Raw genomic sequence first — 25,331 nt, forward strand, 5'->3', positions numbered from 1 at the left:
ATTTCCTGCAAACCACAACAAACTAAAGCAGCACTGTAAAGTAGAGTCAACCAAAATGATTATTTCAAGTTACTGCTGCTAAAAGTGGTTCTACAAACTGTTGAATAATGAGGGGGACTTTGTTTTCCACAAATTACTTCCACATTTAGGCTTAGTTTTTGTTAAATGAATCATGACATGGCATAAAATGTTCTGTGTCGTTGCTTACTTCAGGTTGACCTAATTTTATGACCTGGTCATTATCAGATGATTTTTTTAAAGAATATTTCGTCTTGTTGTGTGAGACGACAAAGGATTGAGAGAGGGCATACTTTATTTTATTTTTTTTAAACTTTAGACAGGCTACAAAAACATTAAAAAGACCAAAATGAGATTCAACATATCGATAATGATACAATGCTTCTTTGTATCCCAAAAACCTTTAAAGAGACAGCATGGTTGTGAAGAGATGAAAAATGACCAATATCAAAATTAGACACAGTAGAAAGGGGATGTCTTATTACTAAAGACAAATGGTGGGAGTCCATTGTTTCATTATTTATCTATGGGTACCATATTTGGAAGCAGTAAATTAATACATGTAGGATATCAGTAGGATACAACTTGCAGTAGGATACAACTTTAGCAGTTGCTGAATATTCTTATCCTTCTCAAAATTTGGTGTCACATGGGCATTGTCAGGGTAAAAGAAAAAAAAGGAAATAGGTATTAATAAACTTTTGCTTGCTCTTTAAGCACGAAAATACTTACAAAGCTTAGACTGTGTTACAGTGGAAATATTAACATAGTTCATGTTCATGATAAGTTTTATATAAGAACCATTTCAAACGTCAATGCGGTCAACATTTCAATGATAGGCTGCATTCACGTTTTCTTCCCACACTCAAGCTAAACTCATTTGTATTTGTTCAAGCACAGCGCCCTCTGGTGGCACCCACCTGGATGCGCCTCCGAGGGGAGCGTGCGAAGAGGTCGTCGACGGCTGACGTCAGGACGCTCTAGGAGGAGGCGTGGCTTCGTTCTGCTGCAGCGGAGAAACATGACATGGGGATGAGCGAGAGGGAGGGAGGGAGTGAGACAGCCTGATAGGAATAAACGGTTCGTCAGAGGTCTGGACTGAAAACGTTATGATGGGGAGCAATGACTGAAAACACCACGGTAAGACGCCGACTCGATTTTATTCACTCTGGTATCATTTTTTTTCCCACGTAGAGCTCGACTGGAATATTGGTGGCTCATTTGACAGTGAACACAAAAGGCTGCCACTGCAGACAGGTGCACCTGCCTTTATGCGAGTACGTGCCTCGATGCATTCAACTTCAGGTTCCGTGAGATTGCCTTTAATTTAGGTCGAAGAGGAACACACCGAGGCCCCTGATCTAATCGACGGTTTCGGATGATACGTGCGCCGGAATGTTGGAGTAAAATGCTGTAAACATGGGTCTGCATGCTTAGTCACAGACCTTTGAGATGTGGGACTACACAGTAGCATTGTAATATAGCATTCATGAGAGACAACTGGGTGAATTGTGTGACGGGAGCACATCCTAAAAATGAGCCCATAAGCTTTATGAGGTATGAAGTCATGGAGGGTTAAGATTATATCTGAAGACATATAATATTAATCATCACACTGTGATTTGGGCCAGATGGCTTTACATGTTGATTGTGATCAAATGCGTAACAGCTAGATGTTTCATCTTGAAAATCACAACAGTCTCACTTCTGGCTGGTCCTTTTAAAAACACAGGAAGCCTTAAAGGAACACCTCTGCCTGGTTTAATTTTCTCTTTTTTCCATACTGGCCTGGTTCACAGTATCCAGCGATGTCTGCCTTTAAAGATACTGAGGCCACTGATTCATCGCTGTGGTATTTTTAAACTATATTCATGTCCTCTGACAAAGACCTACATAATAAAACCAGCTTTGATTTGAGCAACTCTGGACTCCCTTACTTTATTTGTAAGATGACGATTGACATCGAGTCAACTTTGGCATCTCAACTCCACAACTCATTCAGCCAACTATTACTAATGTCTCAATGCTGTACTCAGGTTTGGGAGACAGTGGGCCGACAGCAGGCATGTGTGATACAGAGATTGCTCGAATAGTTGGGGCAGAGCTACAAAAGCAAGGCCCGTGGCTGCCAGGCCAGGCCAGGCCAAGCCAGGCCATGCCAGCTCCACTGAGGTCTACGGTGCAGCATGGCACCAGGGAGAGGGCGCTTGGCACCTGATCAGTTACCACAGTGAATTCTGAACCTGTCACTGGCATTTAGCAACAGAAAAGCAGAACAGAGATGGCTTGTTGTTGAATTCGGTTGGGCTTTAATGTCGCTGAGGCGGTGCTGCTCTGTCAACCTGCATCTGTGCCCTTTGGCCTCTATCTACTTTAAAAACATTACTAGAGAAACGAGATCATCGTGTGATGATCATGTGACGTCTGTGTTACAAAAAGCACTGAATCTATCGTTAACATGAAACTAGATGTTTACATCTATCGATACACATTTCTTCACCACAGAACCTGGCAACGAGTGTGTTTCTCCACTCGTCTGATGAGCCATTAACTTAAATGATCAAAGTAAATCATTTTGAACCCCAAGTCTTAAACTCCTGTTTCCTTTCCAAAGTAATGCACGTCTCAGCGCCTGATTCCACCAAAAGTCGAGTACTCGGGAGACACGAAATGACTCGAGTGCCCGTGGCAATCATGGCCCAATCACGGCTCGGCTTTGAAGTGGGCCCTGTCCTTCAGACATCGCTACAGGTGTTCTGTCTGCAGGCAGAGAGAGGTCAGCCAGAGGCCATGGAGGCAGGTAGAGGGACTCCTCTCAAACAGCAAAATAGGGAGGGGTGGGGGAGGTAGTGTTCTCCCTCCCCAGAGTCAATGCACTTTGGTCAGATGTGCACTGGCCATGATGTTAGAATCATAATTGTATCTCTCTGTGAGCAAACCCAAACTGATCTATAACACAAGCCTCAAGAGTCAACACAAATACAGGGATGAGCTTAGCAAAAAAAGAAAACTGCACAAATTTAAGTGTTGTAATAAGCTGATGGTGGAACTCATTTAACTGTGATTGATCATTTTATCTTCGTTTCACCGAGCCTACATTTATCAGAATGTACTTGCAAGGCCAGACCTCATGCTTAATTTGTCTGTTTTTTTTTTTTTAACGTCTGAACCACTGAGGAACAGCACACAGTTTGTAACTGTAGTCTGACCGGGACCAAGAGACCTGCAGGTCCTCAGGGGACGTTTGGAAGGTTTGACTCAGTCTGTGTCGTCTTTAAATTATTGGAGCAAGATCATACTAATTAGAGCCACAGCGAGGACAATTGCATGGTTGGCTGTGATAGGCTGACACGCATAGTCCTCTTTCAACCCTTATTTTCTCTTAATGAACAAGCTCGCCATCGATTCACATGGAATACTGTGACATTAGCTAATAAGACACAATCCTCCTTTGAAATGTATCTTATGAGAGAATTTGTGGGCTTTCTCTGGAGAAAAACGAGGGAAGCAACCAATTCCTTTACTTACATTTTAATGATCATTGGATGAAGAGTCTGTTTACAAGCGTTTCTGCTTTGGCTTTGGTGTTTAATCCTCTGTTTGATGTTGAGGAAGTAAAAAAAGGAAGCTCAGTTTAGTCCCTGTTATGTGACACCAAAAGAAACAGCTGGTATTCAGGACGCATGGTGCAATTGTGTTTCAGTTGCAGTTTGTGCTTTTTTTGATGATTGCCTGCATTCTACAAAGACACCTGTATTTAACATTTTGATTGGTGTTGTTCTCAGACTTCTTTCTGAGATTCGATCATTGTATCATTCCCTTTCTCAGTGATGATCCAGAAGATGTCGGACCTCTTTGGAAGGCGATTTATGTACCATATAGCATGTCTGATAGGTTGGGTTAACTGAGGTGCTTCTTGCCATAAAAGGGTGGTGTATTAAGCATTTTGGTTGCCCATCATTTTCAGAGTTGAACTCCGAGGAAAGAGGTCATACTTTCTGGGTTTCTTCATGGCAGACAAAGAATGTTCTTTGGTATTAATCTAAATGTGACACAAGCACCAACAAGAGGTGAATCCTCTGTGACAGCCTACGTGTGTGTGTCTGTGCCCCCCTGCGCCTAATTGCATTTGTGTTGCTGCCCTCGTCTGGTGCTGCATCTGGGAGACGCCTGCCGCTGTAACGTTTCCCTCGCAAGGCCCAGAGGGCACCGCCACCACATGTCCTGCCTCGAATCAGCAAGGGAGCACTTCTGAAATCAAACAGAACACTGTTGCACAGGATACCCTCTGTGACTCAATTTAGATTGGTGCAGGCCCACAGCGTCGGTCATTTTCATTCATTCAGAAAAATAGGTCGGGCTTCTTCTCCTGAATTTTTCTGACAACCTAGCCACATTTGTTGGGAACTTCAGTCTTCATTCTGTCACATTTAGATAGAAATCGGAGGAGAAATGCTGGTTAGACACAATCCTGATACGAATTAAGAAAGAAAGAAAGAAAAGAACCAGCCGTGGCACTTTTCAGGTTACTTTCTGTGTCATTCATTGTGTACCATCAGTAGAGCAAACTAACGCTTCACCGTCTGTTGCCGTCGGCTTTATCTTTACTTTTTAAATCGCCGCTCCAGTTGTCAAACTCATTCTTGGAACATTGGAGCGCAAACTCTGATGCAGTTGTTGTCAGTGGTCCCTCTGTCCTCGCTGCATTCTCTCAGACTCCATGAAAGAACTGAGAAAGGAGATAGCTCAACAAGTACAGTAGTTTTTGTTCTCTTGCCTTCCGACTGTTTGCAGATAGCCCGTATTGATGCCACCCAGGGGTAAGATCCCTGCAACTGCAGCTTTCAAACATCCAGCAGAATATGTGGCGATGGTCTGCTCTTTTTTTTTTTGTTGTTGTTGTTTTTTTCTCGTTTTGTTGATTCTTTCGAATTTTCTCACTAAGTGCTTTGGTTGAGTAATTCCTCGGCTGCTTTCAACAGATTTGCAAGTGTCAGTCGATAAGGGGAAGTACGCCTTCTGCCCTGTTGTCAGTGCTCAGATCATCGCTCGTTTTTTTACTTATATATAGGCCTATAGCCGTTTTCACAGCTGCACTGAAAATTTGCTTCTGACTTGCAGAAATGACCCGGCCAGCTGCCTTGTGAGGCTGGCTTCACATCAGTTTTGTGAATTTCTGCAGAGTGAGTGTAGTCACACCGCCAACCTTGCAGTCGATTTACAAAGTAGAGACAAAAAAAAAGTTGCCCCGCTTGTAATTGGAGACCAATCCCATGCGAATGCTGAAATAAAAAGTGGGTAGAACGGGTAACTGCTGGTGGTCACACAGGATGAATGATGCCAACACATGTACTTGGAGCTGTCCACATGTGATTGGATCAACGCGTAAGTGTGTCAATACCACATGTGAACAGGGCCTCTAGTGTTTGTAAAGACACTGCCCATTGGACACATCCAAGAGGCTTAGGTGTTCTCACCAAAGTTCAAACCAAATTCTACTCAGTTCACTGAGTTCTTGCAGAACAGCATTTTTTCTTCTTTCCATCCCTTTTTTTTTAGCTTGTTTGCTGTCTTCCTGCCCTTGGTTTACCTCTGTTGTCTCATGACCTGTGGCCCCTCGTGGACATTGACTCATAAACACCACACCTGCCAACTCCTTTGGGCTGCTCACTCCTGCTGTTGGTGACTGGCAAGTCATTCTCCAAATACTATACATTTCGCTGGGAAATAAGAAATATTGTAAACTTTGTTTGCTTAAAAAAATGACTATTATTATTATAATCTCTGTAAAACATTCAGCAGCAACTGTTATTTTGAAGCTATTCTCGGCATGTCTCCCGTATTCAACATAAACTTTATTCTGTGTGAAACGATGCATTCGTCCAGGCTTGAAAAGGGTTTAAGAAATACTAAAAAATGTAGCTCTTGTGGCTAAGCTTCATAAAAAATGGATGACTGATAAAGTATTTGGAGGAGGGCTTCGGGATTCTGCCTTTAACTGACACGAACTGGGAGGATTATGACCCGGCTGTAATCTGAACAACGTGACCTGCTGTAAATAACTAAGAAACAAAAAAAGGTCGTGAAATACTTCATCTCTGCACAGCTTGATATTAAGGCTGCAGCCGTGCGCGTAATTCTGTGTGTGACTTCTGGAATGGGAGAACACGGATACGGACGTCGCAGTGATATAAACTGGTGTATTCCTCTTCTGGGAGCAAAAAAAATGAGCTCTACACTATTTGCATATCCACAGCTATCGCAGTTCTGCAGGTGAAAACCAATAGGCCCATAAATCTAATGGAGTTTTTGTAGATGAGAGGAGTTACGTGCGGGTCTTTGAGATTGGGAGGATCATGAAAACAAACGCAAGTGTCTGCGTGTTCAACACAAAAGAGCCTCTTGGTCAGCATAAACTGAAAGTGGAAACACCAGCTGGCGTCAGGCTCGTTGTTCCGAATATCTCATGTGGGATCAGAATAGACACCATCAGATAGCAAGCACTTCTTTTTGTCTTGCTGTGTATATTCCCTACATCCTAGACTTTATGTTCAAAATCCCCACATCGCCAAGTCTTTTGTATTGCCAACACAGCCTTGTTAGTGTGTAATACATGTACTGGGTCTTCCATTTCGTTGGCATCTTCTTCAAATCAACAAAAAGTCAAGAATCTTCTTTGGGACGACTTCTCTCTCAGTCACAGCTGTCTGCTCGTGGCAATTTGTTGAAAATGGGGAGGTTTTGACCGCTGAGGCAGTATGGTTGAGGGAACTGACATTTTAAGGGGTTATAATCTTGTTCTGTGCCCCTCAGCAGCCAGTTCTTTTGTTGGGGTGTGTGCTCAAGACACAGCTGGGCCGCTGCTCGGTTAGAGCAGGAGATATGACTTTATGATTAGGTCAGAGAGGGGAAAAAAATGATCAGCTGCCTTGCTAAACATATTCTTAGGTCTTTAGGTGATCTGGCTCAACTGACGCTAACAGCGGAGATCCCACTCAGCAGTACTAGAACATTAGTCACCAACCCAGGTTTTCCGACGCTGGGTGCAGGCAAAATGGTTGAAGTTGGCATAAGATGAGCAATCTTTAGCTCCAATTCTAGCAGACCGAAGAGCAACACAGCTGCTGCAGCCAAAGCAGACGAAAAAGCAGACAATATGAGTGCATAAATCACTGAGCTAAACTGTATCACCACCACGTTATTAAAGCAAGAGTAGATCTGACTGGCTGGTGATTGTGGGTTTTATGAAATTAATGTAATGTAGGGGTATTTCTTAAAGTTTGTGAGAACGTTTCAGTCTTAGTCTGGCAGATTTGACACTGGCTTTTTGAAACGGTCTTAGCGTTAAACAAATATAATGTACAAAAAAACGTTAAACTTGTCCAAGGGCCTTACAATGCGTACGTTCATATTCTCTGTCATCGCGGCTCTATTGCTAAACCAAAGGGTTTTAGTTGTCCGGTGTCAGATTAATGTGGATACGGACATGAATATACAGACATCGTTTGATGAACAACGTACGAGGGGAAAAAAACATTTTATATTTCAGTGATAAATAAAAGTTATTGATATCAGTTCCACATCTTTAAAGGTCAGCTGGAACAAATTTCAGACTAATCAGACTGTAGCTGCAATCAAAATGAGACAGTTGATGCATCAGCGTCTATTTTGTTTTCTTTATTTTCATTTTCTCGGTGTAAGCGATTGTTTGGGAGCCGGTGCTTTTACATTAGTTGATCTCTCTTCCAGCATAAGTTATTACGGTGATGCACCCTGGTAAGAGGTGATACTGAAAATGCAGAGGCGAACATGAAATGTTCTCGCTAAACCATTAATCCCGCTGCGTAGTACGGGCCCCTGATCTCATGACAAATGAAAAATAGCTGCAGTTATCCACAGCACAATGTGCAGCAATTTGCTGTGTTTTTGTTTCCTCTATAGACGCGGCTAAGTTTATTATTATTTTTTTACCTTTTGCAAGGGTTCATTTGGCCACGAATGCCTACAGGGAGAAGGAGGGGGGTGGTGCAAAAAACTAATCCACAGACCTTTAAGCAAGACTTTGCAGGTTTGAGACTTGACCTGCACATTTGTCACTATTAATGCACTTCTCTGATTCCCTCCCTCTCACGGTTCCTTACTTTCCAACTGCACTTACAGCTGTATATGTTAAGGGTAAAAGTTCACTTAGTGTTAGGATACATGTACCTGGTTACAAAATACATGGTTGCCATCTTTCAATCTACAGCCAGGAAGTGTGAGACTGCTGCACTTGGACAGAAAACACGCAATACGGTAGGTAGCTACATCACTTATTTCACATTTGATGGTGAGGCTTGTTGGTGGGCTGGTGCCCCGTTCCTGCTGCATCAGGACCAGAGAGGCTGCAAACACTTTGGATAGTTCAGTAGCTCAGCGCAGAGAAGGAGACTCTTTTCTTCTCTGAGAAAACCTATGCAGGCTCAGGGAGACTGTGCAGACTACACAGAAAGACTTCAGCTGAGGTTCAAAGTAGATGTGGGACAACAACGCTATCATAAACCGTGTCAGCAGGCTGGGATTTTGTGACATAAAGCAGCATAAATTGCAGATTGTAATGGCTGATTATCCCTCAGCTCGTCATCCTCATCCAAGCATTTACAAACCTCTTAAAAGGTCTGCTCCAGATTTTGGAGCGAGACAGAGGGTGAGGGGATGGAGCCACTGGATGTTTGTATGTCAATGGCTGTCTGTAGATAATAAAAAGCTCAGTCACTTTTAATGAAAACGTGATTCTTGCTATGAATGTTCCACACCTTGACAAAAGTTGAATTATTCTAACCATCTCTCAGGTAGATGCTGTCCTTAGCACAGAGCTGAGGCTGGCCGCTGCAGCTTCAATCAAGATTTAACTCAAATATTAATGTGAGGATGCATTTTAGTGCAAATTAACAACATCTCCTTTCCGTGAATATGCTGTGCTGGCAGTGTGCAGAGCAGCACTGGAGATGCAAAGTGACATTATTGCTTCGAGCAGCATCTTTCGCACTAGCATGTGAAAAGCGGGATGCTTTTTAAGTTTAGGGTTCTTTGGCAGAGAGGAAGGGAAAGTGATCGTAGGCTAACGAGAGGTCAACAAAGCGGCGTGTCACGCTTTCCTGTTTGACGTGCACCGTCTTTCCGCTTCACCGTCTCTCTCTGTCAGTCGTTCCTTATCCCTGTCTGTGTGACGGCTCTGTCTGTGACGGGTCAAAATTGGCCAGTAATGTCAACAACGAAAAAATCAAAATGGTCTAACGTGACGAGCCGATGCCAAGTCAGGAATCCCCGCCAGAAAATGTCACCCAATGCCCTGCTGGAAACACGCCATACATTCCACAGACTGCCAGTAATACAGTTTAGATGTGCAAACATGCACAGGGGAGTGCCGTCGTACACGGTGATCTTGTGCTGAGGCACGGACCGTTTGTACCAGCAGAAGTCAGCAGAGACTGAGGCTGACCAGCTCCTACGAAGGCTGACGAGCGGCGTTTCACTGAAGCTCTCTAATTAAACCTTGAGCTCTCAGTCAAGGACTTCGAAGGGGTGGAGGTGCGTAGTTCGTTGTTTGATGAGACATCATAACATCCCATTACACAAATTTCCCATGCCGGTAAAGCAGGCCCTGCTTTGAAGCACGCTGGCAATAGGTCGTGTTGATTATTAAGTATTGACGCGAGGTGGAATTGATGTGTTTTTCTGGAACAGCGCTTTAATTTTCCATCATCAATTATCACAAGATGATTGTTTTTCCAGCTTTTCTTTTCTTCCCAGCTCCTGCCTTTGTTCTCTGTGTTCGTCTGTAATGGTTGTGGAGCAGCGCGGTCTTGAAACGGGGCGTCTTTAGTGCTTCAGTCTTGTAGTATATTAAAATGTCAGAGCCGCTGCCATTGTTGCAACAATAACAGGCTTGTTTTTTTTTCCCTCTCTGACCATAACTGAGAGGGTGGCTTGACATTTAGCTGTGCCCAGGCGCGTGAATAGGATCCGGGTAAGAGTGAATGCCATCTTTCATTATTATTACTGTGTTTTGGCAGCGCTTTGTGGATGCGCTTGTTCTGTTTTTCAGATTTCTTAACGTACTTGGGGCTCCGAGCAGTGAACCAACCATAGGTGCACACGTGGCTGTGTTCTCGCCCGCTCCAGAGAAGGGGATCATGGCGTGTTTTATCTGAAAGTGAAACACAGCACTTTCAGCTCGCTGGTGCTTGGCCCCTGCTAGCTGAGGCTCAGCTCGTTCGCTGGTGCCGCAGCCAAACTGCGTGACCGAGCCAGAATAGAAGATTTTACTCTCTGCTTGCCCTGAAGAATCCAAAAAATGTTGTCCAGCAGAGAAGGGATTACATTCTTTGAGGTCTGAGTAACTACGTTTGTGTTTAACTAACATGCCCACATCTTATATCCAGGCTTCGTTTGACTGCGCTCTCGCCACAGTTTTTTTTTTTTTTTTTAAACTAAGCTCAAGTTTTAGTTTTCACTGGTGTTGCTCTCACCAGTGATCTCACCAATGTGATGATAAATCATTGTTTTGTTTCTATTTTTTATTAAGTGATATTAGTTTTTTTTATTTATTTACTTTGTCTGTGATATATCTGTCCAACTGCAGGACAAATGAGCCTCTCCTCTCCTCTCCTCTCCTCTCCTCTCCTCTCCTCTCCTCTCCTCTCCTCTCCTCTCCTCTCCTCTCCTCTCCTCTCCTCTCCTCTCCTCTCCTCTCCTCTCCTCTCCTCTCCTCTCCTCTCCTCTCCTCTCCTCTCCTCTCCTCTCCTCTCCTCTCCTCTCCTCTCCTCTCCTCTCCTCTCCTCTCCTCTCCTCTCCTCTCCTCTCCTCTCCTCTCCTCTCCTCTCCTGACACCAGCTGTTCTGCCACTGGCACGTTCACCAGCAGTTTGTCACCATGTGACATCCAGCCCTTTAAAAAAGGGTTTCATCTGCCATAATCAGACAAAACTAATTTCCACTTTGTCGTGTCAGGGTGATGTTGCAGCACTGGAGGGCGGAGAGAGGATTTAGTTGGTGTTTAGTGGTGCATGACTCACTGATACACGTGTGACTTTTTATTTCTAACTCATTGTAATAAAAAATGTTTTCACATCTCTTTTTTTCCCGCTGTTTTTCTGGATTTTGCATCACTTTATGTGTCTTTGTGGTAAGTTTTGTCTTCTCCCATTATTAAATGTTTCTGTGACTCATTTTGGACGTTGTCCCTTTTTGTGGACACCGTGCGCATGTCAGTGCTTGTTCTTTTTTGTTTCAACTTTTTTGTTTCAACTTTTGGTTGTTTAGCTTATCTTTGTCTCCATTTTGTGGTGATTTCCTATGTCCTTGTTGGTGTTTCTTTTGGTTGTTTTTGTGTCTAATTCTTGGACATTTACATGCAGGAAAAGACAAGAGTATGTCTTTGGGCCCCTGGGCCAGTGCCCGGTAAGCTCATTCAGTAATCTGCCCATGGGTGCTTCTGTTGTTTTGTTCCCCTGCTGCATTGCAAACCGCATGCCTGCATTTTGTCTTTTGATTAAAAGCCCTTTGGGGGGGGGGGATTGTAGAAATCAGTATGTGAAAAGCCAAAGTACAGTCAGAGCAGACGAGGCAAGTTCATGGAGGCTAAAACGAAAACAGCTCCTGGAATAAAACAAACATGAATGAACAAAACCTGAGTTTTCATTATTATTTATGCTGCATCACACAGTCCCGAGGGTGTACTAATGAAAACAAAAACGGAATTTTTATAGAAATGGGCTTTTAAAAGCTCATTTGAAGCACAACTCCAGTCATATAAACTGCTGGTGACCTTGGTGTGATCGTACATGATTTGCAGCTTGGGTGTTTTGCAGTTACGGAGGAGATGGAGTGCAAAGCGTTTGAGTCTCAGTGTTTGTACAGTATGTTCACCTCCCACCTGCTGTGTATCAGCCTTACACGTGGGCGATCGCTGCTCACTATGGAGACAATTATCTCAGCTATAAGTCATCCTTTTGCTGTTAAATGGCTACATGCATACACAGATGTGCATCATGGAAACCTCGCCAGCAGCTCATTTGCACTTTTTTCATAGAACTGTATTGAATGACAAATAAGCCCCAGTCTGCGGGGAGCAGATTGTGTTGAATTGTGCTTCCTGTGGTTGCCTGTATTGTTCTGTGAAGCGGCACGTTATTTATGAACTTTCTTTGGATCCCCATCACGGTTAAGTAATTTTCTACTTTTTAATCAGCCAGCTGGTTTGCTTGTGGTTCAAAGTGATAAAGCCTTACACAGATAAGGGCGGAAGCACTATGTGGGGATCTGTATGCTTTCTTAATGTTCGCCACGTTCACAGGTGACGTTTTGTTCTTTTCACCGGGGAAAGGCTGGTATGATTTTTAAAGAGGAGAATTTCAGATGAAGTGCTCACAGTGGTAGGTTTACTGGGTTGTGGTGTAAAGTGTGCCGTTTTGAATGGCATTCAATAAAAGGCGTCTTTGATTCTTAAAATACAATTGTGGCAACATATACGGCTCTCGTGGGATCGATCAAGCTGCTCAGCAGGTAGATTATTGACAATAGTTTGAACGGCACTGTTGTACATTCAATTTATGGTCATTCTAGATGAAGAACTTTGTTTTTTTTCCCATATTTGATGCTTTTGTGAGCATCTGATTCAAACTGGCATTTTGTTGTCTAATATTTCTAACCGGATTCTAGGGTTTACTCAGGTGAGGCGTTTGTTTTGTTCTGAGGAGAATTCAGTGGACAGGCTTCCAGGCTCTGTCCAGAGAGATGATTAAAAGAACAAATCCTGCAATCTATCTTTTTTTTATAGTCCACAAGCGGGTCTCGTAAATATGAAGGCACTGCAGGCAGAATGCTTACAGGTCAGTTGACCTCAGGAGGCAAACAACGCAGTTCGTGTCTGTGAGCTTTTCTGAATACAATAAGAGTACTGGACTCTTCTCCGTTACCAAAATGTCTGCTGCAGCAGTAAAACTGGTGGGGCATAACAGAGCAGAAGCAATGGAGAGACAGAGAGACAGTGGCTGTTGCAAGACCACATATTTCACCTCCGGTCTTAAAGTACTGAGTGCTGGGACCACAAGATCAAAAGCCAGTCTGTTTTATCTCTCAACCAAACATATAGAGCACTGACTTATCTGACTTATCACCAGATGTTGAGAAAAGCAGTGTGCGCTCACAGTACTGGAAACTCGAAAGTCTGTTACCACTTTCACTTGCTTCTACTTTCACTTACGACTTTTTGTGGTGTGAAGTGTTCTCTCTCGAATTCTGAGGAAATCAAAAAATGCAGACATGGAGCGAGCGTTCTTTAGCCAAATCATTGATGCAGCAGCACGGTGTAGAAATATTCCAGGCCGAGCGTCCTTGTGTTTTAAAAGCGAACAAACCAGTGTTGAATTCAATTTCATTGTAACATTAGCAGGTTGAGAAATATTTGTAAGAAAGAGGAAATGGCCAGTCACAAAAATCACACGCTTTCTCTAAATATAGCAAATTAGTCCAACCAAAAGCCGCGTGTTGGTTTTATCAACACACGGTAAATAACCTCCAAACTTCCCAGTGAAAGGCAACTGTGCCAGTAAGCAGGATGCAAACTGCGTATGAACCTTTCTTCTGTTGATGTGAATTATGCACGACACTAAAGGGGTATTTTGGTACTTTGGTACACTTAGGAGAGCTTTGACACCAACTCCTCAGCACTTGACAGTGTTCTGCTGAAATGGCGTTGGCTGGTGCGACCCGTTGGAGGACGGCAGTGTCCATTGGTGCACTTCCACTGCGGATCTCAGCTTAGATACTTTACACTGCCTCTGTTCGTGTCTGCCTGTGCACGCCACAGTCACACCTCTGACATCTTTGTCGTTTACCGTCGGATCATCCCATCACAAAACAGTGACCCATTGTCTTTATACTGATTCCCGGTATCTCAGTGGGTTTTTTTTCACATAAGAAGCAGAGCACATGTGGCCTGTTGAGCGTTTTCTGTAGCATGTTAATGGTTGAGTCAAATCAAAAGGAAGCAGTTCAGTGGCCTTTATGACAGTAACTCCTTCGTTCAGTCCCACGCTACGTTGCCACGAGGGGCTTTTCCGAGTTGGACAATAATATGAGACGAGGCTATAAATATGACTGTACAGCATGTTTCCACATTGCTTACTACGCAGCATTTTGAAAGTAGGAAACATGGTGTCAGAGCTATGAGAAAGTGTCACAAGTCAAAAATGGTTACTGTAAGCAAAATAAAATGGGTCGAAGCATTCAAGTGAAAATGAATCAAATCAAAGATGGAATTTTTGGGGGCACACTTGCTCCGTAGGTGTGAAATATACAGTGTTTGGGGGACTGGAGCCTATCCCAGCCTCCATTTGGCAGCAGGCAGGGTAAACACTGGTTTCTCACATGTTGAGCTGAAACTCTTGTTTTAATTCTATCCCAATAAAATTGAAAGTTTGTCACTTGTAAATTCCATTTTGGGGTGTTTGACAGTAATCTCTAGCAGAACTTACTCAATAAGAATATAAGGACATAGCCTTTTTGTTTTCAGGTAATAACGGCCAAGTTGTCCGCGTGTGTTTCAGGGCTCTCTGCATCCCCAGAGTCTTCCTCTCCTCTGCGCCCGCTGAAGCCATGGACTAGAGGTGCGTCTGGTCCTGACAGTCCCGTGGTCTTCAGATGGCTCCTCAACAAGTGTCGGCGAAAACACAGAACGTGAGTTTGATGACAGGCTTAAGAAACAGTTGGGTCGCCTACATTGTCACATTCAGCTGCTGGATGAAACACTCCATTATGATGAGGTCCACAAAACAAGTATGAATTGATTCAGCCAATCAACTACTGCTCAAACCCTGAAGCCTTAGTTATAACTCTGTTCAAATGTTTCTGTTTGCTCTGTGAGAGTACGTCTGCTTCCTTCCCTTTCAAACAGCTTTTCATCTAGCTTTGCTGCATCCTGGGTTATCGCAACATTCACCCTTTGTGGGCCATTTGGTACCGTAACGGCACAGAAAAGTGCGATCGTTTCGCTTGCGTTGGTCATAGGTGTCTGCACTTGTGTTGAGAGGCTGTAATGTCTCACAAGCTCCATACTGTTTATTTGATATACTTTACGATGTGTTTCTGTGATTGTTAACATTTTGTATTATAATTGTAAGAACAAAGTGGCAAAGAATAAAGCTGGGTATTTTCCACTACTGCACCCCTAAAGCCACAATTACGTAAGAGCATACTGTACTAATACACGGCTTGAAAGTGTATTTTTTACCAAAAAAAAAGGTACATTTCCCCTGAGAATAAGAGCATCACATATAATTCATAATAATTTAAAAGGAGGGCCGACACACCAGCTCTTTTGTTCTTTTTGTGTTTGTTTTTTTCTTTACTTCACCGTGCTGCCAGTCATATTCTGAAATGCCAGATTCAGTGTATGTCTGACAGATATGCTAAATGTCATGATGTTCAACAGGAAGCCGGACAGTGTGGGGCTCTTCGGGGCCCACATTGTTTTACGTCAGATATAGAAATAAAAACACACTTTGTGGTGTTTCTGAGTCATAATTGCGCCCCCCCCCAACAGGGAAAGTGATCTGAATAGAGCCGCTCTTAGGGGAATACATTAGGTCATTTCTTTTAATAATCTGCTATTTCTGTGTCTTGCTCCACACTACTAATCTCAAGGATTTTTGTTCTGCAAAGCAATATTCTCCTTCGATGTGCAGCCTATTATTTTCCGCTTGAAGAGCTCACCCCTCGAGTGCATATATTCAACGAGCATGAGTTTTAGATTGAAAGCGTTCACAGATTAGAAGCAGGGTTCAGCTCTTTAACATGTGCGCTCTCCTTTGTGTCTCAAAGACTTTGTCTGTAACTCTTCCAGCTAACCACTGTCTTCATTGCTGAGATGCTCTCTGTACAGTAGTGCTCATGTGAGACAAAGCAATCAGACAGTAACTAGGTCAGCAAAACTACAGCTTAAGTGCAGCTTTAACTCATTAATAATGCAGATGAGGAAGACTAAAGTTGCTGTGTCTTCAACACAAATCCTTTTCTCTCTGACGCCAACAATCAAAAAGCGCGTATATTTGCTATTATGATCAGATATTTCTAATGTCATGAGCTCCTAATTTCCAGGCTGAGCGAGAGGAGATTTCAAATTTGAGTTTCTTCTTTTATAGTTTGGGAAAGATGCTAAGTTGTGCTGCTCTCCTCCCTCCTGTATTTAGAGTAGATCGCTAATATGCCTCAGCCTCAGCCTTCAGACCTCTGCTCCACACTCAGAGTTTCGAACCTGTGGGTGTTTGCTTTTTTTAGTGCCGATGGCCTGAGCTCGGTTCTTCTGTCACCCACGCAGCCTCAAGTGGAATGACAGCTATGCATGGACTCGTTCTTCCATGAACCGAGGGAGTGAGTGCGTGTGCATCTTAGCTGTGTTATTTATGACCTAACAAGGCTACACTTGTTGATCATTAGAGTTGGAGTGCAACATAGCCATGTTGTAAATATCCTCTCTAGTTAGCATCATACTAAATAGCATTAAGCTGAATCGCCGGGCTCCAAAAATCCAGTCGACGGGTGTCCCTCCTTGGAGTCCAGCTAAAGTCAAGATATTGGATCATACCAAGAGACCGCTGGTTGACACTCAGTGACAGGAAGTACCTAGATGTTGTTATGATCATGGGCAGTGGTCCAAAGCTTTTGGAGATAAGCAGGTGCGTCCGGGGTACAAGCACAAGCTGTATTGTTGATATTACATCTGTAATGGTGGACATTATGTTATGAATGTTGATGGGGAAATAGGAGGAGTGCTGGGAGTGGAGTGCTCCTCACAGTACCATGAACTGTCAGCTCTCTGAAGCGTTACGCATCAGTACAAACAGGCTGAAACTACCGGCTGGGACTGAAATAAGAGACGTGTTTTCCCACAGGGGTTTGTCAGGGATGAGGTTTTTAAAGGTGTGGCTCAACACTTGACTGTAACAGTGTGAGTAAAGCTTGTCGTGTTTCTGGCTGCTTTTTTTTTTTTTTTTTCTCCCTCAGATGAGAACGTGAAGGCTGGCGTCCACCAAGGCCACCGCTGCACCACCTTGGGCAGCGCACACACATGATCACATGACTCTGGACATGGACGCGGTCCTGTCAGACTTTGTTCGGTCCACGGGGGCAGAACCTGGTCTGGCAAGGGACCTGCTGGAAGGTAAGTGACAGACATCGACTGTTTTCAAGAGTATTTAGCAGAATCTGTTGAGATCAGCTGTTCCCAGTGGTTGCACTCAAGAGAGCACAGGAGAGGAAATGAGTGGAAAAGGAAATAACAGAAACAAGGGACGGGAGGAAAGAAGGGGGGCCTGCAACAGAGGGCCAGCTCTGTGATTTAGAGACAAGGGTGACTGGTTTACGAGTGCACTCCCCAGGGAGAGTTTTGTGCCCATTCATTGGAACTCATTGAGGAGCAGAGTGCTCCTGGCACTTGTATAGCTGAGATAAATCGCCGCTTTAAAAAGAAAAAACAAAGAAACACAGGAGAGCAAAAGTGGACACAACAACAGAAAACTGGTGGACGGTCATCTGAATCAGCGTCGGTGTTGCTGAAATATTTCAATTTTCTCAGATGAAGTGTTCCAATCTGAATGCTGATGCATTTTTATCTGCAGGAAACAAAGTGTTCACTGTAACAATCGCGCTTCTATTAGGGGATGAAATTTCAGTGTCTATCCTGTAAATATTTTTGTGTCTGGTTTAATAAGTGTCTGCTATTGATGAAATAATTTATGTTTGGCAATATAACCGCTGCCCCCCCCCCCCCCTTTCTTCATCTGAACCTGCACTGGCGCAAAGCCTCAGAGGAACACGTGTGACATGAACAGACATCAAACAAGACAATGCACTCAGACCAGACAGCCATGAGCCCAGATGTTCTGTCTCAGTCTTTTAAAAAAAAAAAAAATTATTTCCCTGCTGCTTTACTCTCTGATGTTAGCCTAGCTTTCAAAAGCAACATTGACCAGCTGGTCTTCCTCAGGATGGTGTGCAGAGATGGAACCGTGTGTGGTGCTTCCCTCTAGAGGATATTTTAGGTACTGAACCACGATTCAGACTTTTTGTTGTTCCATTTAATGAGTTCTAAGGGGACAGTTTTCTATTTTCATAGGAAATAAAAAGTGTTTAAAATCGTGTTTTGGTTAATTTATTTAATTAAAGCAATAGATTTTTCTTGGTTGTAGTTCTAAGGTATGTCATATTGGAATGGGAGATGAGCGAGGCTGCGCGGTTTCTAATGGACTCTGATGATGTATGTCCATGCTACTGATGAGTTTGTCAATGATCTTTTTGGTAATGACAACCATTACCAATGAAGGTGCTGCAACAGTGCTTTCCACACGTGCATTTGAAGACAATGCATTAGGTGCTGAGTGGCTGTGCAGCCAGACCGTAACTCATGTTCTTGAATTTGTGTAGCTCAAGCTGCTGAAATCCGTTCAGTGGAATCAGTTTTGCATTGATTGGCGTGAGAGCCAGTGATTAGCGGTGCTTGGTTTCATGTTCAGACTGTCGACAATCATCGTGTCTGGAAGTCTGGGAGTAACTTCCTCCAGGTCTCTTACACAGCGAGTCCATTAATGGATCCTGTCTCACAAACACACTCGGGTTACATGCGGCGCATATCGTTGGAGGCGTTAATGTGCTGCTTTTTTTTTTTTTTTTTTCATGATAAAGGACAGGTTTGCCGGTAGTTTCTGTGGTGCTGTGAGAAATCACACTGAGATATAATAAGACTGACTTGTGTCTGTTAAACCTTGAGGGGATTTCTGTTGGAGAGACGGCACCCAGAGGAGGCGACTGTGTCTGTCTCCGCGTGCACACCGGGATATTATTGTCACTGTTTTAACGCGTCTGTCCCCCTCACCGTCCTCTTTTTGTTGTGACACCACCCAGCTTCAACATCTTGTTATTCCTATGACTCAGCATGTTTTTCTGGGGTAAAAGCACAACATGTTTTTTGTCCATATGAGCTCTATATCCTTATAGTTGGGGTTAATGACTAAAGATCTGAAAATATTTAGAAATAATAATGGAAAAAATGCTTCATTTTGAATGGAACTGGCTTGTCTGCAGCTTTCTCAGCATTGGGTACCACTATACCACTATGAGTATCATATTTACCTCAGGATTACCCTGTTTACTGTAAACTTTAAGGCACAGTGTCTTGTTGCACAGACTTTTAGATGCATGGGAACACTTTGTGAATCAAAACGGTACGATTAAATCGTAATACCTGAGAACATGAGAAGCTTGTTTTTTTTTTTTCTTGATATTTGTCATCAGAGCCAGAGTTTTGTTTGTGTCCTGCAGGTAAAAACTGGGACCTCAGTGCTGCTCTAAATGACTACGAGGAGCTCAGGCAGGTCCACACTGCCAACCTGCCGCAGGTCTTTAACGAGGGCCGCTACTACAAGCAGCCAGAGACGCGTGACACGCCCACCCATGTCAGTAAGATCGACAAGCTGTGTGCACAGAAGCAGGAGGACAATGCGCAAGGTAGCAGGCCCATCCGCTTCATTTGATTTTTTCTGTTTGAGCATCTGCTTCAGGCTTGGCCATTAAAAACCTTCCTGTACTCCCTTTCAGAGAAGCGCCTGTCCCGCGGGATCTCCCATGCCAGCTCTGCCATCGTCTCCTTGGCACGGCTGCAGGTGGCCAATGACTGTACCAGCGAGCAGTTCCCTCTTGAGATGCCCATTTACACATTCCAGCTACCAGACCTCAGCGTCTATAGCGAGGACTTTAGGAGCTTCATAGAGAGGGATCTGATAGAGCAGTCCACCATGATGGCTCTGGAGCAAGCTGGTGAGTACTTTAGGAGGTAATGCATTTATTTAGAGTACTTTTCCTGCAACTGATGAATGTAAGAGAATCCCGTGCATTTCCCTGCATCGCCTATTTAGAACACACTAAAACGCTGAGGCACCACAGAGCAGCAGCCATAATAAATGCCACTGAGAATCGGTAATGCAGACAGATGGACTGTCTGAGACTGAGACTGAGCAGATCAGAGCAGCAACATCAAGAGGAAAGATGACAACAACTAATTCAAAGCATCCCAGATCCCAAATGATTCATATCCCAGCTGATGCTTTGAACTGATTCTGAGAAACTAGTTTCAAATCTACAACCACACTTCCTTACACCTCTCTTAGCTGCTTTTTATACAATTTGCAAACCGCTAACCAAGAGAAATATTCGGTAGATTAACCATCAGGACATTGATCAGATAGAAGCTGTCGTCATCGTCTTATAGTTGCATTTTAAACCACGTGACCCAAAACAAGAGAGTATCTCATCTCTGGTGATAAGTGAAGGATTTAGAGTTTAAAAAGAAAATCACAGCCATAGATTTAATCCAAACTAGAGGCTCCCATAAAATGTGTAGTGTTACTATGAAAAAAAAAAAAGCTACAATAATGTGCAACAAACAGTTGTATATTCGCTTATGGATGGTTATTCCTCAGCCAAAATTGTCCATTTGCGCTGCACATGGATCAGTCTTTGATGTAACATCACACAGAGGCATGGGAGGTGGTAGCAGTCCAAATTTACTGAAAATTTACTTGGATATCTAACAAGAAAGAAACTACAAATTGAGAAACCAGGTGCATTTTTATCACCACAACACTGAGAGCTAAATCATTCTGAGGCTCCCTTTCTTCTTGCTGTTGTTAAATAAATGATCCAGCCAGATCTCTCCAGGCTCAGAGTAATGTGGACTGCCTGCAGTGAGGCAGTGCTCAGGGCCGTAAACTTTCCCTCAGGGGTGGAGGTTGGGAGGTGATGCAGTGGCAGCTGAAGATATTTTAAAAGTAGGGGAGAATGAACTTGTTCAGAGTGGGTTTTGGGAAGCTGCTGCTGCTGTGTTGAGGGAAGGCTGAAAACATTCGACCCGTATTTTCTTTAAGGTTCAGTTTGCCAGACTCATTGTGCTTGTGGGCTAATTGTTCTCAATAGGTTGTAAGTGGTTTCTAGTCTCATGCTTTCACCACCACAACTAATGCACTATATATATGTATATATGTCCATTATGTCCGTAATGGACAAATAAAGACTTCATACACATATTTGTCAGTACCTGCCAGTGTACCAAAGTGTTCTGTGACATTTGCAGCACTTTGGGCATTTACTGAATCTGATGTGTGAAAGCTAACTGAAGTCATTTCATGAGACGCTTAGGAGCTATACATTTTTTTTAAAAAAAGATAATTTATTTGGAGGTATTTCATTGGTTTTGTTTTTTTTTAAAAATCTTCGTCACATGGCTTTTTTCTTGCCATCAGCCTGTTCTGTTCATTTTTCTGCATGTAAATGATCCACAAAGTTATTCTGTTCCACATTCTCTCCTACACCTTCTTTTTTTTGCGTGATGCCTGCTTAGTTTGGCACAGCTCAGACAAAAAAATGACCAACTGTCGTGCCTCTAAAGCATTAAAGTACAGAGCATAAATGGGAGAAATGAATAAATATTGCAACGTTGACAGATAATGTGTTTTTTCGATTGTTAAAGAATTTTGAACCCATCAATACACAGAATATGGGTTCGGAATTTAGAGATTTAGAGATTTAGAGACGCTGTTTTCTCATGATAATCGATATGCCTTAAACTAAGCTGATCAAAGTGGGGAACTAGCTTCTGATGCAGATGACGTTCTGATAAACACAATGTGTTCTCACATAGTTCAGTTTTGTTCCTGATAAACTTTTTTCTTAATCTATCTGTTATAAAGACCTCTATGAATAACTGTCCGTGACTTGCCTTTCCAAAGGTTTTTGCGGTTGCTGCTTATTTGTTTTGTTGTGTTTCGATGGTCACGGTTACTTTTTTTGTGCGAAATATTCCTCCCTTAGTGGGATGTTTTGATTGGGATTGTTTTGTGCCTGTCCCGGTGAGACATTGTGTTCGACACTCCCTTGAGAATTGATCTTGAAAATTGTGTTTCTGTGTTTTCTTGCTTCGGTTTTCTGGCTAGTTTTGTACGGAAGTTCCTTGAAAAAGGCGTCCTCATGATGCACATCCTCTGTTGTGTTCAGGTCGGCTGAACTGGTGGTCCACTATGTGCACCAGCTGTAAGAAGCTGCTTCCTCTGGCCACCACAGGGGATGGGAACTGCCTTCTGCACGCCGCGTCTTTGGGTGAGCTATTTGTGTTCGCTGTGAGATGCATGATATTGTCCTGTGCAAATTGATGTTTTAGCTGAGGAGCATTCAGTGCTGCGTCAAAAACTGGTTTGAGGAAGGGGATGTTAGAGCTATGCAGGCGAGGAAGGGAGAGGAGTAACTGACTGGTCACAGAGGCAGCATCTTCAGGTATGTGCTGAAAAAGATTCTCGTCTCCCCAGCATGAAGACTGCTTGAGCAGCAGAAGGCTAGCGGCACCAAAGTAAATGTAATCTGCACTGACAAGCTCTGTCTCTTCGAGACATTTTTAGCTAAAGAGCTGAGGTCATCTCTGAGTGGCAAAATGAGCATAATCTCAGCACAATTTTTATCTGCAACATCTAGTTTTAGTCAGCTGTGTGCAGTGGCTTTGTTGCCTCATGCACTTAATTGTAACTCAGTTGTTGTGTGTGTGTGTGTGTGTCGATCAGGGATGTGGGGCTTCCATGACAGAGACCTGATGCTGAGGAAATCTCTGTACACCATGATGAAAAGCGGAGCAGAGAGAGATGCTCTGAAGAGGAGGTGGAGGTGGCAGCAAACTCAGCAGAACAAGGAGGTTGGGAAAGTGTCCATCTTTCTAGGCCGCCCTTTCTAAATAACTCATTTTTCACATACGAGACATTAGTATGAGCAAGTGTACAGATGAGGAGTTCAAAACCTCGGTTTATAATTGCTGATTTTAGCTTCTTTCCTGGGCCACATTTTTATTTTTTAAATTTTTTTTTAATTTTATTTTTGCTGCAAGGAAAAATTGTCTCACCGTGTTCATTAGTACTGTAACATTACTATTAATATTGTCAAATCCTCTGCAGTTCCTCTCCCTTCTCCTGATGTTAATGGATTAAAGTGTTTTCAAATCTAGTCAAACTAATTGTGTCACTGAAGATGGCTCAGGAAAGAAGTGGTCCAGATGCTCATGATTTAAAAATGCCCCAGGCGTCCTGATGGCCTAGTGATCTAAGATGCATCGCATGAAACACAGGGTGTGTGTGTGTGTGTGTGCACGGCAGATGCTTATAAGAATTAAGATTTTTAGTGTGTATTTTTTTTGTGTGTGTGTTAAGTCGGGGTTGGTGTACACAGAGGAGGAGTGGGAACGAGAATGGAACGAGCTGCTAAAGTTGGCCTCCAGTGAGCCTCGCACACACCTCAGCAAGAACGGGAACACCAGCGGAGGGTAAGAGCTTCGACTCACATGTATGCATTCAACCCAAAAAACCCACAAGCATACTCGTGTTAAACACCCAAAACTCTTGTGACCACAGTTCTGCCGTAGTTGCACTGTAATCACTGTATGATGTGAACTAAATGACAGATGGCAGCGACTTTGTGTAGTTTCCACTAACATCAGACTTTACCTCTTTCCTGCTGTGTTTCTTAGCCTTGTGTGTAGAAATGCAGCAGAGGGCCAGCTCCCAGTTCCCACTCTGCTCCTATTCAGACTACTTCTCTTGCAAACCCCTCTGCAAAGTAACAGTGTGCGACTGTGCCATCTACTGGCGGCCACCAGCACCCATCAAATCTGCTGTAACTTCCTCCCCTGGGTCACTTTTAGCTGCAGCAAGTTGCGTAGATAAACATAGGAGTGGCTTTTTTTTTTCATCATGTTTGAGAAGCGGATTGGAAACTGACTCTGGTTTCCTCCTACGCAGAGAAGCCTTGTGGTTTTTCTGTGTTTCCATATTCTCTGAAAGAAACATGCATATGTTCTCATGTAGATGCTAGCAGCTGGTTTAATGGAATAAAAACATCTGTGATAAACAAAAAGGTATGAAATAAAAGAAGCCTTTCATTGCAGTCGCAGTCATCATTTTCACCTTAAAGATGAACATGAATTTACATGAATACCATTTTCTGGCGACAACAAGATATCTGTACATGACTAAATGTCTGAAAATATCCCTTTCAAGAGAGTTATTTACTAATTTATTCTGGATGTTTGAACTTCTCATTGAGTTTGACTGTAATAAAGTAATAAGGTTAGGGGTGTTTGATGGTCCTAGTGTGAGATGAGCCTCTGAATAGGTTGAGTGGGATTCACATATTAAGAGGCTCTTCATTAGAGTGAATTTGGCAGCGTTGCTGTTTGTGTGGCTGACAACTTAATTGTTCCACATCCTCTGGTTCCCCCGGTGGTTGCTTGCTTGAAAGCTCTGCCTCCCCTCTCCCTCCTTCCCTCTCCAGCTTTCTTTTAGTGAAAAACATGTATGAAAAGATGGATGTTGCTGTGCTGCCTGTAAGTGCTGCCAAAGGGGAAAATAAATCCAAGAGGATACGATTACACAGATCAAACATGCACGTGATTAGTATGGACATTTGCTATGTCAGTCACTGTCGGTGTTATGTGTGTCTTTACGTCAGGGTGGATAACTCTGAGGATCCAGTGTATGAGAGTTTGGAGGAGTTTCATGTGTTTGTCCTGGCTCACGTGTTACGGAGGCCAATTGTAGTGGTGGCTGACACGATGCTCCGAGACTCGGGAGGAGAAGGTACATGAACTGCATCTTGGCTTGATCTTCCGTAGCACAGTAGGATGAGCATAAGAGTGACAGTGCCATGTTCTAACTGAATTCCAGCGTTTGCTCCCATCCCGTTCGGTGGGCTCTACCTGCCGCTGGAGGTGCCTCCCAGCCGTTGTCACTGCTCGCCTCTGGTCCTGGCCTACGATCAGGCCCACTTCTCCGCACTTGTGTCCATGGAGCAGAGAGACCAGCAGCGAGAGCAAGGTAAGCAGATGTCCAGCATCGCAAAAAACTACTTGCATTATCTTGAGAGGTTTGATGTATACCTTCTCTTGTACTCCCCTGCATAAAAATCCAGTTTCAGCTGTTATAACATGCAGGAGCTTAGCAGTCTTCGCTTTTAGAATTGTGGTTAGACTGCAAGAATAAAGGTGCGTGGTCTGCCTGTCCTGCTGGAGGTGAATAATGTATAACACAGCAGTGTAATTACCTGTGATCCATTATTAAAACGGGCAAGTTCAGACCGCATAAATCAGGGAGGGGCCAACATGGAGGAAAGTGGACATCGTGATGCTTCTTCTCACTTGTTAAGAGCTGACAAAATAATTCAAGCTTGTGTGTCAACAGTGCATTTCGT

At 43.4% G+C, this 25,331-nt stretch overlaps 1 protein-coding gene across 3 annotated transcripts in view; it reads left to right on the top strand.

Annotated features, from left to right (window-relative positions):
- Nucleotides 1-1,039: 1,039 nt before the first annotated feature.
- Nucleotides 1,040-25,331, top strand: part of otud7a (OTU deubiquitinase 7A) — a 33,293-nt gene continuing 9,001 nt past the window's right edge. The window contains exons 1-10 of one of the 3 annotated variants that reach the window (XM_072385877.1): nt 1,040-1,158; nt 14,609-14,738; nt 17,064-17,220; nt 19,377-19,562; nt 19,653-19,871; nt 22,104-22,205; nt 22,661-22,788; nt 23,297-23,409; nt 24,594-24,721; nt 24,809-24,958. In XM_072385877.1, coding sequence (XP_072241978.1) covers nt 17,136-17,220; nt 19,377-19,562; nt 19,653-19,871; nt 22,104-22,205; nt 22,661-22,788; nt 23,297-23,409; nt 24,594-24,721; nt 24,809-24,958 — 1,111 coding nt within the window. In that variant the 5' untranslated portion in view covers nt 1,040-1,158; nt 14,609-14,738; nt 17,064-17,135. Of the gene's footprint in view, nt 1,159-12,183; nt 12,222-14,608; nt 14,739-14,765; nt 16,980-17,063; nt 17,221-19,376; nt 19,563-19,652; nt 19,872-22,103; nt 22,206-22,660; nt 22,789-23,296; nt 23,410-24,593; nt 24,722-24,808; nt 24,959-25,331 lie in introns of those variants that run through there. The other 2 variants (XM_072385878.1, XM_072385879.1) reach the window with 2 other exon arrangements.

This window comes from Leuresthes tenuis, unplaced genomic scaffold (genome assembly GCF_036924035.1).
Source record: "Leuresthes tenuis unplaced genomic scaffold, fLeuTen1.0.hap1 SCAF_5, whole genome shotgun sequence".
Lineage (NCBI taxonomy): Eukaryota > Metazoa > Chordata > Actinopteri > Atheriniformes > Atherinopsidae > Leuresthes > Leuresthes tenuis.